The sequence below is a fragment of the Austrofundulus limnaeus genome, unplaced genomic scaffold, assembly GCF_001266775.1.
Source record: "Austrofundulus limnaeus strain Quisiro unplaced genomic scaffold, Austrofundulus_limnaeus-1.0 Scaffold738, whole genome shotgun sequence".
Classification (NCBI taxonomy): Eukaryota; Metazoa; Chordata; class Actinopteri; order Cyprinodontiformes; family Rivulidae; genus Austrofundulus; species Austrofundulus limnaeus.
In genome coordinates this window covers 89,898-102,331 of record NW_013953140.1, presented here as the reverse complement: position 1 = coordinate 102,331, position 12,434 = coordinate 89,898, and the positions used below count along the sequence as shown (strand labels likewise).

The 12,434-nt window shown below is 41.6% G+C and overlaps 2 protein-coding genes and 2 long non-coding RNA genes across 5 annotated transcripts in view; 2 read left to right on the top strand and 2 right to left on the bottom strand.

Moving 5' to 3' along the window:
* Window positions 1-2,327, bottom strand: rpz (rapunzel). Its single transcript, XM_014028276.1, has one exon. It carries the CDS (start codon window positions 2,313-2,315, stop codon window positions 1,632-1,634), a length of 684 nt encoding a protein of 227 aa, XP_013883730.1. The 5' UTR covers window positions 2,316-2,327; the 3' UTR covers window positions 1-1,631.
* Window positions 1-6,342, top strand: part of LOC106532253 (uncharacterized) — an 8,401-nt gene extending 2,059 nt beyond the window's left edge. The window contains exons 2-3 of the long non-coding RNA XR_001312040.1: window positions 5,173-5,235; window positions 5,938-6,342. This is a non-coding gene — a long non-coding RNA (uncharacterized LOC106532253). The remainder of the gene's footprint in view (window positions 1-5,172; window positions 5,236-5,937) is intronic.
* Window positions 6,343-6,920: 578 nt separating this feature from the next.
* LOC106532254 (uncharacterized) lies at window positions 6,921-8,072 on the top strand. The gene is made up of 2 exons (XR_001312041.1): window positions 6,921-7,009; window positions 7,098-8,072. It is a non-coding gene; the product is annotated as an uncharacterized LOC106532254 (long non-coding RNA).
* Window positions 8,073-8,208: 136 nt separating this feature from the next.
* The window catches only part of LOC106532251 (uncharacterized), a 6,763-nt gene continuing 2,537 nt past the window's right edge, over window positions 8,209-12,434 (bottom strand). For both annotated transcript variants that reach the window (XM_014028275.1, XM_014028274.1), the window contains exons 3-5: window positions 10,975-11,274; window positions 10,788-10,875; window positions 8,209-9,387 (exon numbers count right to left, since the gene is read on the bottom strand). In XM_014028275.1, the coding sequence (XP_013883729.1) occupies window positions 8,988-9,387; window positions 10,788-10,875; window positions 10,975-11,274 (788 nt within the window). In that variant the 3' untranslated portion in view covers window positions 8,209-8,987. The remainder of the gene's footprint in view (window positions 9,388-10,787; window positions 10,876-10,974; window positions 11,275-12,434) is intronic.

The following is a 12,434-nucleotide window of genomic DNA, read 5'->3' as shown; positions in this document are numbered from 1 at the left end:
GTATTTATTTATACTGATGCATATATACTCAGGCTTTTAAAAAATAATATTCACAAGACATTTCAGAAAAGCTCCAGGAGATTTTCCTCCATAAAAAAACTTCTTGTAACAAAAATAAGACCCGACAGGTCAGAAACAAAAACCAGAGGGTTGGACCTGCAGAACGTAAAAACATCAATCTGATACAGGAAAGCCAAGAAGATTAATCTGATTTAATCTGATTAACATTGATGTGATCCAACATCTGAAGTGTGGTGCAGAAAAACTACATTAAATGATTCAAACTTCTCCTTCCCCAAAATATATAAAAATAAACCCATAAAAGCAGAAATTATTAGTTAGTGTTGAACTTCTGGTACAACGAGGCACTGATGAGGATCAAACTAAAATTATTCAAACCTCATGAAATATTTTTATTTATTTATTTATTTATTTTACTGCAGCAAACAGAAAACTTGAGACTGAAAGACTTCCAGGTTTAATTCAGAGGCACAAAAACTCAACTAATCTCCACGACTCTCCTCAGGTCCCAGAACCTGGATCAGAATTTAATTAAATGTAGTGTAAATTATAACAAAATAAAACCAATTATTACACCTTTAACATTTAAAATCCCAGCTGCAGCTTCCTGTTTAGAGAGGGAAGTTATCTCCTCTGTTAGTGTCTTTTTATTTAAAGCAAAGAAACTTTAGGAGTCAAATAAAGCAGTGAGCTCAGCAGAGTTTAGATTATTAGTGAACATAATGACTGATAAATACAACATGATTAGTTTGGTTACATTCAGCTTGGATTATTGTAGTGTAATATATGTATTTAGATTTAATATAAAATGAAGATTCAGGAAAGTGCATAAGGCAGATCTGACTGTAGTGATAAAGAGGAAAAAGTTTGTTTTGTACGTTGGATATTTGGAATGGAGCCCGCGGGGGGACATGAGGGGGATTTATTCTTCTGCATTCCCTCGTTAAAGCTGTTTATTACTGCTGAGCTGCAGGTTTATTAACAAATGAACATTCTGTTACGGAGGGGTGTAACGTGCAGATATTTTACACTCTATGCAGCCACGCAATGTCACCGCCATCCTGTTTCAGTAACCGGATATTTCAAAATAAAAGTCTGATTCAAAACAAATTTTTGCGTGGGATTGCAAAAAGATTGCAAGATAAGTCTAAAGTATTGCTTGAAACTCAAAGTTTTTTACAAGATAACGCAAAAGAAAACAATCCCCCCACAGTTTAAGTAATTTGGGATCAAATTTCTTCAATGTTCAGATTTTTATTCAGCAGTTTGTGGAGAATGAGACGCTTAAAGGAACGACCAATTTTCCACAAAACTGCCATTTTCAAAACATTTCTACACCCAATCTGAATGCAGGTAGAATTCTATTCAGTTTTTTTAATTTATATTTGACCTTTTTATTTTTTTCTGAACTGGCCTTATATTATATATTATATAAGCTGAACAGAAATGTGTTTAAAGAACTAATTTCATCCACCTTAAAGCTCCTAACTTGTACGCTTTGAGCCTAACTTGGTGTTTTCACGTTCAGGCGGTGGAATGAGCCTCAGGGGGAGTTTTCAGGGAGGAGAGAAGAGATTAAAGCAGGACTGATGTTTGAAGACTTGTCCCCTTCACTTGCACCGGCGCAGAGCTTCCTGCATGTGCTCCTGGACGTGCTCCATCTTCTCGGCCCACTCCTCGCTCAGGCTCTCTTCGTCGTCTCCGATGACGGCGGCGTAGCCCATGAGGGCGATGAGGCCGATGCAGAACAGGTAGGTGAGGCGCGTGCAGAGGCGCTCCATGACCCGCCGGTCCCCCTGCGAGTACTTCAGGTAGACCTCCAGGATGGGCCGACTGAAGAGCTTCCGTTTGCCCACCACGCCGTCGTACAGCGTGTGCAGGTTCTGGTCGCCCAAGTCATTGGAGTAGCTCTCCTCGAAGTCGTCCTTCTTGCGCTCGCGGTGCTCCGGCCGCGCCTCCACCATCTCCATGAACTTCTTGAACTGGTGCTTGAGGTTCTCCTCCACGTGGCAGTACTGCCCGTCCACCGTCTCCTTCTCGATCTGCACCAGCGCCAGGCGGTTCTGCAGCGACAGCTCGTCCAGGCCCCGGTGCACCGAGCCGAACTCGCGCTTCAGGGTGCGGATGTCCTCGTCGTCGATGTGGTGCAGGACCACCCGGATCAGGGAGCCCGCCACGCCGAAGATGGGGTTGACCACGGCGGCGGCCGAGGAGATGGTGGCCACGCACTGCAGCACCTTGACCACGCCCTGCTTCAGCTTGGCGCGGTCCTCGTTGATGTCCTCGTCCATCATGGTGGTGATAATCTACAGGAGAGAAGAAGAACAGGTTCATTCAGAGGATTTATCCACGAGTTCAACACTCGTTTCTTTATTGGACTGCTTCTCTTCTCAGTCTGTAGCTGTGTTTCCACTGCAAATGTGCTCAAAACTTTGTCGTTATTCTTTTAAAGTCGAAAAACAGTTTCACAACTGCAGTGTTTCCATTAAGTAAGAAATGTTATTAAAGTCACGTGAATACGTTTGTTCTCGTGATAAGTCATTACAAACATGGCGGCGATGGATGTAAACACATAGCATGTTGCTACCACGACACTAGCGCTCATCATCAGAGGAGACGTCGGCGTCTTTTATCGAGGCTTTCCAGAGACAAGTCCCTACTTGGGAGCGGCTACGTATGCTGTGTTTTTGGGAAATTGTAGTCGCTGAGTTTACTATTTTATACTACTTCTGTGATATTACTACTACTTCTACTTCCTGTTATCTTCTTCGTCTTTTTCGTCAGTAGAAACATCCGGTTGTTGATCACGTGACTCCTGTGATGTGAAAAAAGTGTTTCCATTGCAGTTTTTTGAAAAACACTAATTTCGATACGACTGAAAAAACACCTCATCCTAGCACCAAAACATTTTGTCGAAAAATGTATTTTTTTAATTGACGTGTTTCCATTGAGCAAATTTAATTTCGAAATTCTAATTTGCGCATTTTCATGGTCAATAGAAACACAGCTACAGAACCTGACTCAGAGACAACTTTACACGTCTGAGCTGGAACCACAGAACGTCTGACTGAGCTGCGTCTGAAAATCTGAACGGTTTTCCTCTGGAGTCCAGCCGGGGACTGTCCTGAGCCTGGTTCTGGTTCTGGTTCTGCTGGAGGTTTTCCTCTCCACCGTCACCAATGAGCTGCTCAGGATGGAGACTGTGATGAAGTGAAGATTCGACAGTCTGCTGCTTCTTTAGATTGTTTTTTGTGTTCAGTGACCTGAGGCGACAGTTGTTGTGACTTGGTGCTGTACAAACTGAATTTAAAACTAAATTTAAAAGTGTTTGCAACCAAACTAACAGGAAGTGCCAACAGGTTTCTTTTTTAAATTGTTTATTTTTATGTTCACTGTTTGCAGAACTAGATTCGTGGCTGATATTTTTTGTCCACCTCTGCCCACATCAGTTTTTAAATCAGTATTTGTTGTTAGACCTGGACATTTGCAACAGATCTTGAGTCAATAGAGCTCTGGAGACAACTTGACTGTGTGATTGGGTGATATTGGTTTAAAAAAAAATTCATGAACAATTGTGGTATTTAGCCGATAACTATTAATATAATGATTAATCCGCTGCAGTCTCTGGACGCCTGCATGTCCTTGTCACATGACTAATTTAAATCACTCTAGTGGGAAAGATTTGTTCTCTGTAAAAATCTGCTCCAAACTGTGTCAGAAGTACAAACTTCAGGCTAAAGATCAGTTTTTAAATTGTGTTGATAGACTAAGTAAAACCAGTTATGATAAATAAATTACAAAACTCTTTTTTTTCTGTTAAGCTGACAGCTGAGGATCCTCCTGAAAAGTCTGTTTCCTTCTCTTTTATTGAGAATAGAGCAAACCGTGTTGGTGCAGTACTCAGTTTATCCACAGGAGGGAGTTCTACAGTGTTTCAGCTCTGTTGTTGTTGTTGTTTTGTTGTTGAAGCTGATAGTTGTAACTTTATTCTGTCACTTTACTGCCAAATCATCAGGAAATCATCCTGAAAAACAGCAAATACAAACATATCTGATGCAACCTGTAAGAACCAGTCCTGATCAGAGAAACATGTTTTTACAGCAGCATCAGCTCTAAACTGATCAGTTCATCCTGATCTCCTACCTGCTCTAACAGCCTCAGATTGTTAATATTTAATGGCAGTTTGGATAAATTCAACACAAAGCAGTGAAATGTTGTGTAAAAACCATCTGCAGAGCAAACGATTTAGATCAAAATATGTGAAATTTCACATTAAAACTCCGAACTAAAACTGGATTCTAGTTCTGAGGAAGCTGATCTCATATTTCCATCCTTCTGTGGAGCATTTGAACGCTGAGAAGCAGGAAGTGAGCAGGTTTTGTGCTGCAGTCAGCAGTGAAGGAGTTAACAGCCTCCATGTTCCTGGATGACACAGCAGCTGTGAGCAGGGAGCCTTTTCAGCACCAGGCTGAGTCCTGTGAGTTCTTATGGAGCGGGCCGATAGCTCCTGTGCAGCAGCAGCTGAGTGACAGGCGGGCGACGCTTTCAGAGGCAGGCTGGTGGGCGGGACCAGGACCAGGACCAGGAAACTGGAGTCTTTTTTACAGCAAATCCAGCCTGACGGGCTGAGCTGTGCAGCTGCAGCTGCTGATCCTTTTAAAAGTTAAAGAGTTTAAAGTTCAAACTGTGGATCCTGCAGGACCCAAACAGCTCAGGACCACAGGTCTGAGTGGAACAGGAACTGTTTCTGACCAGACCCTCCTCTCCACCAGACGAGAGCAGTAACTGAAACCTTCAGCTTTCAGCACCACTGCTGTGGACTGACTCAACTTAACCCTTTAGCTTCAGGAAAACTTTCAATACTTTGATTTAAACAGATTTTAAAAGCAAACTTTTGAGGACATATTTGACTTTTTTCAATTCTTGTTAAAGACGCTTTCAGAAAATTGTATAAAGATAAAAATAAATCCTAAAATGTCCTATTTGTGTGATTTAGACAATAAGCTTGTTTTAAAATGGTGATGTTTAGGGGGGTTTCTCCTCCCAGATCAATTAATTAAAAAAAGGAAAATACTGCTTGATTGTTGCTTCTTGAAAACAGATGATATTTGTGCATTTTTTCCTCTTTACTGTGTTTTATTATTTTTGCAGAGGCTGATCAGTTGGAGAGGCTCCTTCCTCAACATAATCCAGCAGCCTTCAGCTACAGATCAGGTAATGAAAGGGTTAAACACCTGAAACAAGCCTCACTCAAACAAAACATCTTGTTTCCATTTGTAACATCATTAGAAATTTAATCATCTTAAATAAGGAAATTTTATATAAACAGTCCATTAAAAACTACTGTTTATATCTGGGAGTGTAATTTAACCCTTTGTGTACATTTTTTCTCCTTAAATGTGTTTAAAATATTTAAAACATGCAAAACTGATTATTTAATTATTATTTTTATCGTTTAAGTAAACAATTATTAGTAGCTTTAAAAGCATAAGCGGGTAAATTATCCTAAATATGTTAATTAGGGGTGTTAATTGGATCAATTAAAGCCCCTGAGTATTTTTTTAAATAAATGAACCAATGACAGCTCTGCTGCACACACAGGTAGCAGGAGGCAGACAGCAGCAACATGCAGCTCAGGAGTTTTATATTATTGGATATTTAAGCAGAATATTATAAAATCTGTGTTAATTGGTTAAAACTCATTAAGGTGTGTTGGTGACAGCAGGCAGCTCGGACCAGGAAGTGCCAGGTGATCCAACAGAGGCCATCTTGAATGTTTTCAATAATCACAGCAATGCCAGGCTAACTCTAAATGAACACAGGGTTTTAATCAAAGAGTCACCAAAACTTCCAGATCTGATTTCAGTGCCTGATTTGAAGGTTTTTATGTTTTTTTCTGTGTTTTCTTCTCTTCAGAGCTTCTCCTGTCTGCTTATTGAAGCTTCTGTAAAGAAGTTCCACCCAGAGGCTCATATTCTCCATCAATATCTGAAACAATGAGTTTAAACAACGAGTTTAAACTGAACCAACATGATCCAGAGTGTGAGTCTAACCAGCAGCACATCCCCTCTGCCCTGCTCTCAGCTCAGCTCAGGCCCAGGAAGCCTCCTTCCTGCTCAGCAATGGCTCCCCCTATCCACCTCTCCATTATTTCCTTGTTAGTGCACAGCCCAGCCTCTGGGCCTCCCCACCAATAACCACCACAAATACAACCAAATACACCAGAAAACTTCACTTTTCCTCTCTAAATGTTGGCTACAGAGTCTGTCTTTGCCTCCCAGCCAACATTATGTGCCACAGGCTCCAACACATCAGAGGATTTCTTACCTTTTCTCAGTGGCTCTGCCTACAGCTCACTATGTGAAGTCCCAGGCTCAACACCCTCCTTCTTCTTCCCAGAAATCCCTGCAAAAAGGACACTTCCATGTATGTTGAATATGTAGGGGTGATCAAATTGGACTAAATATTATTTAAACGACCCAAATGGTTCCCAGAATCTAAAAAAATCGAATTGGAACCTAAGTAGACATGAGCTCTAATATTAAATTGAAAAAATATATTTTAAATGATTTAAATAGCAAGACCCCCTCCTCTCTAACACGGTGTCCTACCCCCCTAAAAGTTCCACTTCTAGTGCTCCATCCAGCAGTCTGACAGCTGCTCAGAGGAGTGTCTATGAGCCGGAGCGCAGCTGAGTTCGCAGAGACTTTCTGCTGCGTTCTGTGCGTTTCCAAACCCCGGAGTGCCTCTGACAGCCTGCAGACACCAACCTGACGGGATGCTTTGGACAAAACAAACTCTTTTCTTCAGGAAAAAACAGAAAAATGCGCAAAAGAATATTTCCATGAGAGAAAAACCCAACGATGCCAATTAGAACACAACGAATAACGCAGAGCTCTCCAAAAGTGCACCGGTGTGTCCAAAGGCATGGAGGGCTCTCCAAAGGCTCCAGGAAGGAAACAGAAGGAACTTTATGCAAATTTAAAAGGTAATAATAATGAATTTAGTTCAAACTTACCACTTATATTGAAAATTCTGACAATAAACTCAGATAATATCAAAATTTTGATCCACAGCAGAGTTAAAAGGAGTGAAATGTTCCAAATGGCGCAGCGGCTCTTCTGGATGTTTCATTTGTTATTTTAGGCTTTTAAATATTTTTTTAAATAAAATGTATGTATATTTGTGTCAGAAGTACTGTATTATAAATAAATAAAATAAAATGACAGCCTTCCTGAGCAGCAGCAAAAGGATAAAAGCCTTCAGCTAAACGCGCAGCTTCAGTGCGCCAGACCTGACAGGATCAGGCTGCTCCTCAGGCCGGGCCGGGAGACAAAAACAAACTCAGATCTGTGACACCCGCTGACATCAGTCCACGAGCCTTCAGACTGGACTGAACCAGAACCAAACAGCCCTCAGGTGGAGCTCCAGAACCGACGGTTAAAACCGTTTCCTCAAAATAAACTGATGCAAATGATGCAGGAAGAGGAGCTGCAGCTTCCTGACGCTCAGCTCCATTATTCCTCCCTGCGGGTCCAGACCTGAGCCTGCAGCGGGTCCGGACCCGAGCCTGCAGCTGGTCCAGACCCGAGCCTGCAGCTGGTCCAGACCTGAGCCTGCAGCGGGTCACAGAGCCCTCAGCCCCCACTCTCTGGAACAGAAGCTCGGGGTGCAGCAGGAACAGAAGCGCCGCTGTTCTGTGACATGTGGAAGAAAAGGAGCTCAGTTGTTGATGACAAAGACTCTCTTCTCTCTGCAGCAGCCCTGAGAGGCTCATTTCTTATTGATGGTGCAAACAGGCGCACGTGCAGCCTTTATTTAGCGGCAGCTGAGCCTCGCGCGCCTGTTCTGATGGTGCGCGCCCGCAGCAGCAGCTCGTGTTTCAGCAGCAGCTGCTGGTCAGAGCAGGACTGAAACACCCACATCTTTATTACACTCTGTAAGCAGAAATATTTATTTTATTTTACATTTTGACTTTATGCAATAAAGGTTTATATTTATTCATCTAAATGTTGTGAATTATATTTAAATAAAATATTTATCAAAAATCATGTGTTGTCTTTCTTATGCATTCAGTTCATTTATTTTGAATCTTTACAAAACCTTTTATAAACTGATGCTAGAACAAAAAATAGTTTGCATTTAAATCGTGTTTTTATTATTTATAATGTGCAAAAAACGAATAGATACAAGACATAAAAAGATTTATTTCAGTGTAAATTCAGCAGATTTCTATGATCAAACAGTAAAACAGGATGAATGTGGTTGTAGTAGCAGGTGCTGGCCTGTAGGGGCGCTGCTGAGAACTTTTAATGGAAGAGCTTAAAGAAACTACAGAATCCGAGTCAGGGGGTCTAAAAAGTGTCACAGTCAGAAAAACAGTTTCAGCTCAAAGCACCGGGTCAACTGATGACATCAGAGACGAGTTCAACGTCCTCCAACCAGAATCAGAACAAACAGAGGAACAAATAAACAATAAGAGCACACGTCAGATTAGACCTTACATAAACATTAAAATATATTTTATTTAAGTTTCCCAACTCCAATAATCTGACTGGATTCATGTTTTTATATCTTTAATTTTATTTCTGAAAAATAAATATATTTGTGCGATGACAGAACCAGATTATAACCTGCTCTTTGTCTTTTTTAGGTTTTATTAGAAACCCTTCAATCCAGATTTTATTTTTTATTTTTTGCAGTAGTTTGTAAGATGTTTTGAAGTCACCATTTTGTGTTTGTTTTTTCAGGAATCAGTCAGAGCAGCAGGTGCACAGTTTGACATCAAACAGCCACAGGTTCTTCAGGTTTTTCCACCTGCTGGGTTCAGAAACGTGTCCACGCTGCACTTAACCTCCGATTTTATTTCAATTTGTAGGAAAAAAAAAAAAAAACAAACACAAAGAACACCTGCCACTGCAGCTCTAAAACAATAAAACTTTAAATAAACTGACAGGTGAAACTCATCAGCTGCACATGATTCCTCCACTGTTAGCGAGCGGCCCCTCTCTGCTCGGACCCTCGCTGCCTCCAGACGGGTCCACGTGCTCCAGCAGATGTCCGTACGGCCCGGTCCCGCTCTGCTGGAAGGTGGTTTTGCGCTCGTAAAACCTCCTCCACGCATCCCTCTGCAGCAGCTGGGACTCTGGGAACTCGGGGATTGGGGTCTTCCTCCGTTGGTCCAGGAAGCAGCTCTGCTGGGAGGTCATGACGGGCAGGATGGGGCCGGAGCGAGGCGGGGTCGCTCGCTGTCGGGCGATCTTTCGGGCGTAGTAGCGCCTGGAAGCTGCTCTCCAGGCTGCTCTCTTCAGTCTCTGAGCCTCCTCTGGCAGCTGGGACGTGGGGACGTTCTTCTTCCTCATGGTCCTGTGGGGGGGGCAGGTGAGACGGACATAGGGTCACACAGGTTTTACATTTAAACACAAAACTCATGAAAACACAAACTAAGTAAAAGGGATCCCCGATTAGTTGTAACATTAGACTTTATTTAATAAACATTTATTTTAACTGTAAAATAAAGACTGTAAAAATACTGTAGGATGTTTAGTTTTGTACATTTTTAAAAATGTATTTTAACACGGATGGAGCCATTTTATTTTCACACAAAGCATTCTGGGTAAATGATGACGTGGATAGGTCCTCGGTGCGAGGCTGCTAGCGAGCTATATCCACCCTGAAGGTTAATCTTGGACAATATCTGATGATTGACTCTTTTAAATGAAACCAGAGAGCGTTGACAGAGAGGAGAAGGTAGAAATGACTCAGCCTGGAACTGAAAATATGGATGGAGGACAACAGAGCTGCTTCATGGAAGAAGAACCTCAGATTAGCCTGTTAGCTTTAGCGTTAGCTCCGATGCTATCACCACATATATGTGTTAGCTCAGCACTACACGTTCTCCTCTTGTCACWGAGGTCCTCCATCCACATGACAGAGAGGGGAACACAAAAATGACTCAGCCTGGAACTGAAAATATGGATGGAGGACAGCAGTTTAGCTTGTTTGTCGCGAGCGCGACAAACAAGCTAACCTGTTGTCCTCCATCCATATTTTCAGTTCCAGGCTGAGTCATTTCTACCTTCTCCTCTCTGTCAACGCTCTCTGGTTTCATTTAAAAGAGTCGATCATCAGATATTGACTTATATGTATTAGCTCGGTGCTAGCGTGACAAACAAGCTAACCTGTTGTCCTCCATCCATATTTTCAGTTACAGCTGAGTCATTTTTGTGTTCCCCTCTCTGTCATGTGGATGGAGGACCTCTGTGACGAGAGGACAACGTGTAGCGCTGAGCTAACACATATATGTGGTGATAGCATCGGAGCTAACGCTAAAGCTAACAGGCTAAGCTGAGGTTCTTCTTCCATGAAGCAGCTCTGTTGTCCTCCATCCATATTTTCAGTTCCAGGCTGAGTCATTTCTACCTTCTCCTCTCTGTCAACGCTCTCTGGTTTCATTTAAAAGAGTCGATCATCAGATATTGTCCAAGATTAACCTTCAGGGTGGATATAGCTCGCTAGCAGCCTCGCACCGAGGACCTATCCACGTCATCATTTACCCAGAATGCTTTGTGTGTAAATAAAATGGCTCCGTCTGTGTTAAAATATATTTTAAAAAAATTTACAAAACTAAACATCCTACCGTATTTTTACAGTCTTTATTTTACAGTTAAAATAAATGTTTATTAAATAAAGTCTAATGTTACAACTAATCGTGGATCCTTTAAAAATGAATTACAGAATGTGTTTGTGATGAGAAACAAACTGACTTCAGCTGTCTTGCAGAGACTTGAAATCCACCTGGGTCTGACACAGGTTTCTCCATCAGCTGCTTTCCCTCGCTGTACTCTGGGTTTTCTGCAGGAAGACACACAAAATGAATATTTTAGAGAAGTTTCTACATTTTTATGTGTTTTATCATTTTTAATCAGCATTTACTTGATATAAAAAGCTTACGTTTTCCACTGGGGCTGGGTTTGTCCTGACTCTGGTTTCCTGACGACTCTGGAGGTTCTGCGGCCCGCTCCTCGCTCATCTCCCACTGGATCAGCACCGTGTCGATGTCGCACGGCTCCTCTTTGACCACCAGGCTGCTGGGGGACGGAGGCAGGTGTCTGGCTGCGTCTGTGACCACGGACGCCTCTGAGGAGCGGGACGTGCAGGTCGGGTCCAGGCCCAGGCGGCTGGGGGAGGAGGGGAGAACCGACTCGTGGCTTTGGGAGGAGACGTGAGATGGGGGTCGTGCAAAAACACCCACTGTGGAAAAAAAACAGCAATAAAATGATGACGTCAGGAGCTGTGACCTCACCTGTCGACCATTCATTAACATCAGATCAAGTGTCCAGACTTCTGTCACTGGTGAGAAGTGAAACCAGCAGGATCCGGTTGGGATCAGACTAAAGATGTGGAGCTTTAAATCCTGCCTGCTGCTCACAAGTTTTATTTTAACCATCAAATCATTTGATCACAACTAAAGAGATAAACTAGTATTAGAGACATAACGGCTTAAAACGTGCATCAATGTCACTGTTATTGTAAAACAGGAAGTTGTGTCTTTAAGACATCAGTTTGATAATTCAGAACTTTTGGTCACAAAATGACTTATGATATTTTTTTTATTTATTTTGAAGTTATTTTCTGTTACTGAGACAACACACAGTTACAGTTCCTTCAGCCTACTCTACCTTTTTTTTGGGCAAATTATTGATTTGTGTTTGTAAAATAGTGTTTCATTTTGTTTTCTTTTTCTTGTAAATAAAACAAAATAAATCTAAAATCTAAAAGAAAAGAAACAGATTTGGTTATAAAATGGCTACAATTAATTTGTTTAAAATAGAGGTTCTCAAACTGGGGTCCGCAAGCCATAACTTGGGGGGGTCCTCAAAAATTTGTAATAAACTGTTAATTTTGTTTTTCATTTAAAATAAAATCATAAATGCATAAGAGGAACAATGTACCAGTAAAATAAACTTACTCAACCAAATAAACATTAATTATTTTTATGGTATTTAGGCGTTAAAATGGCAGTAAATCCATTTTAAATTGGCACGAGGTTTATGAGGGGGTCCCTGGGATATTTTCACCTCTATGAGGGGTTCTCAGATCCAATAAGTTTGAGAAAAACCTGGTTTAGAAACCAAACAAACAAAAAACAAATAATGAATCATAATTTTGAACCATTACATCCCTGCTGTGTATTTTTATAGTTTAATAAGGTCAAAGTCTTGTTTGTTTACATGGAGAGCGGAACGTAAAACTTAAGACCGTCTTGTGGAGATGCTGGTCCCATTCCGGTTCCAACTTCCCAGGTCTGGTTTGAAATCCAATATTTCTAGATGCGGTCAATGATCAGGGGTCAGATTTATAAAACTGGCGTACGCACAATTTGAGCCCAGAAACTTGCGTACGCCACTTTT

Excerpts from the sequence above, each read along its gene's own strand:
- rpz (XM_014028276.1), bottom strand. The coding sequence starts at position 2,315 with ATGATGGACGAGGACATCAACGAGGACCGCGCCAAGCTGAAGCAGGGC.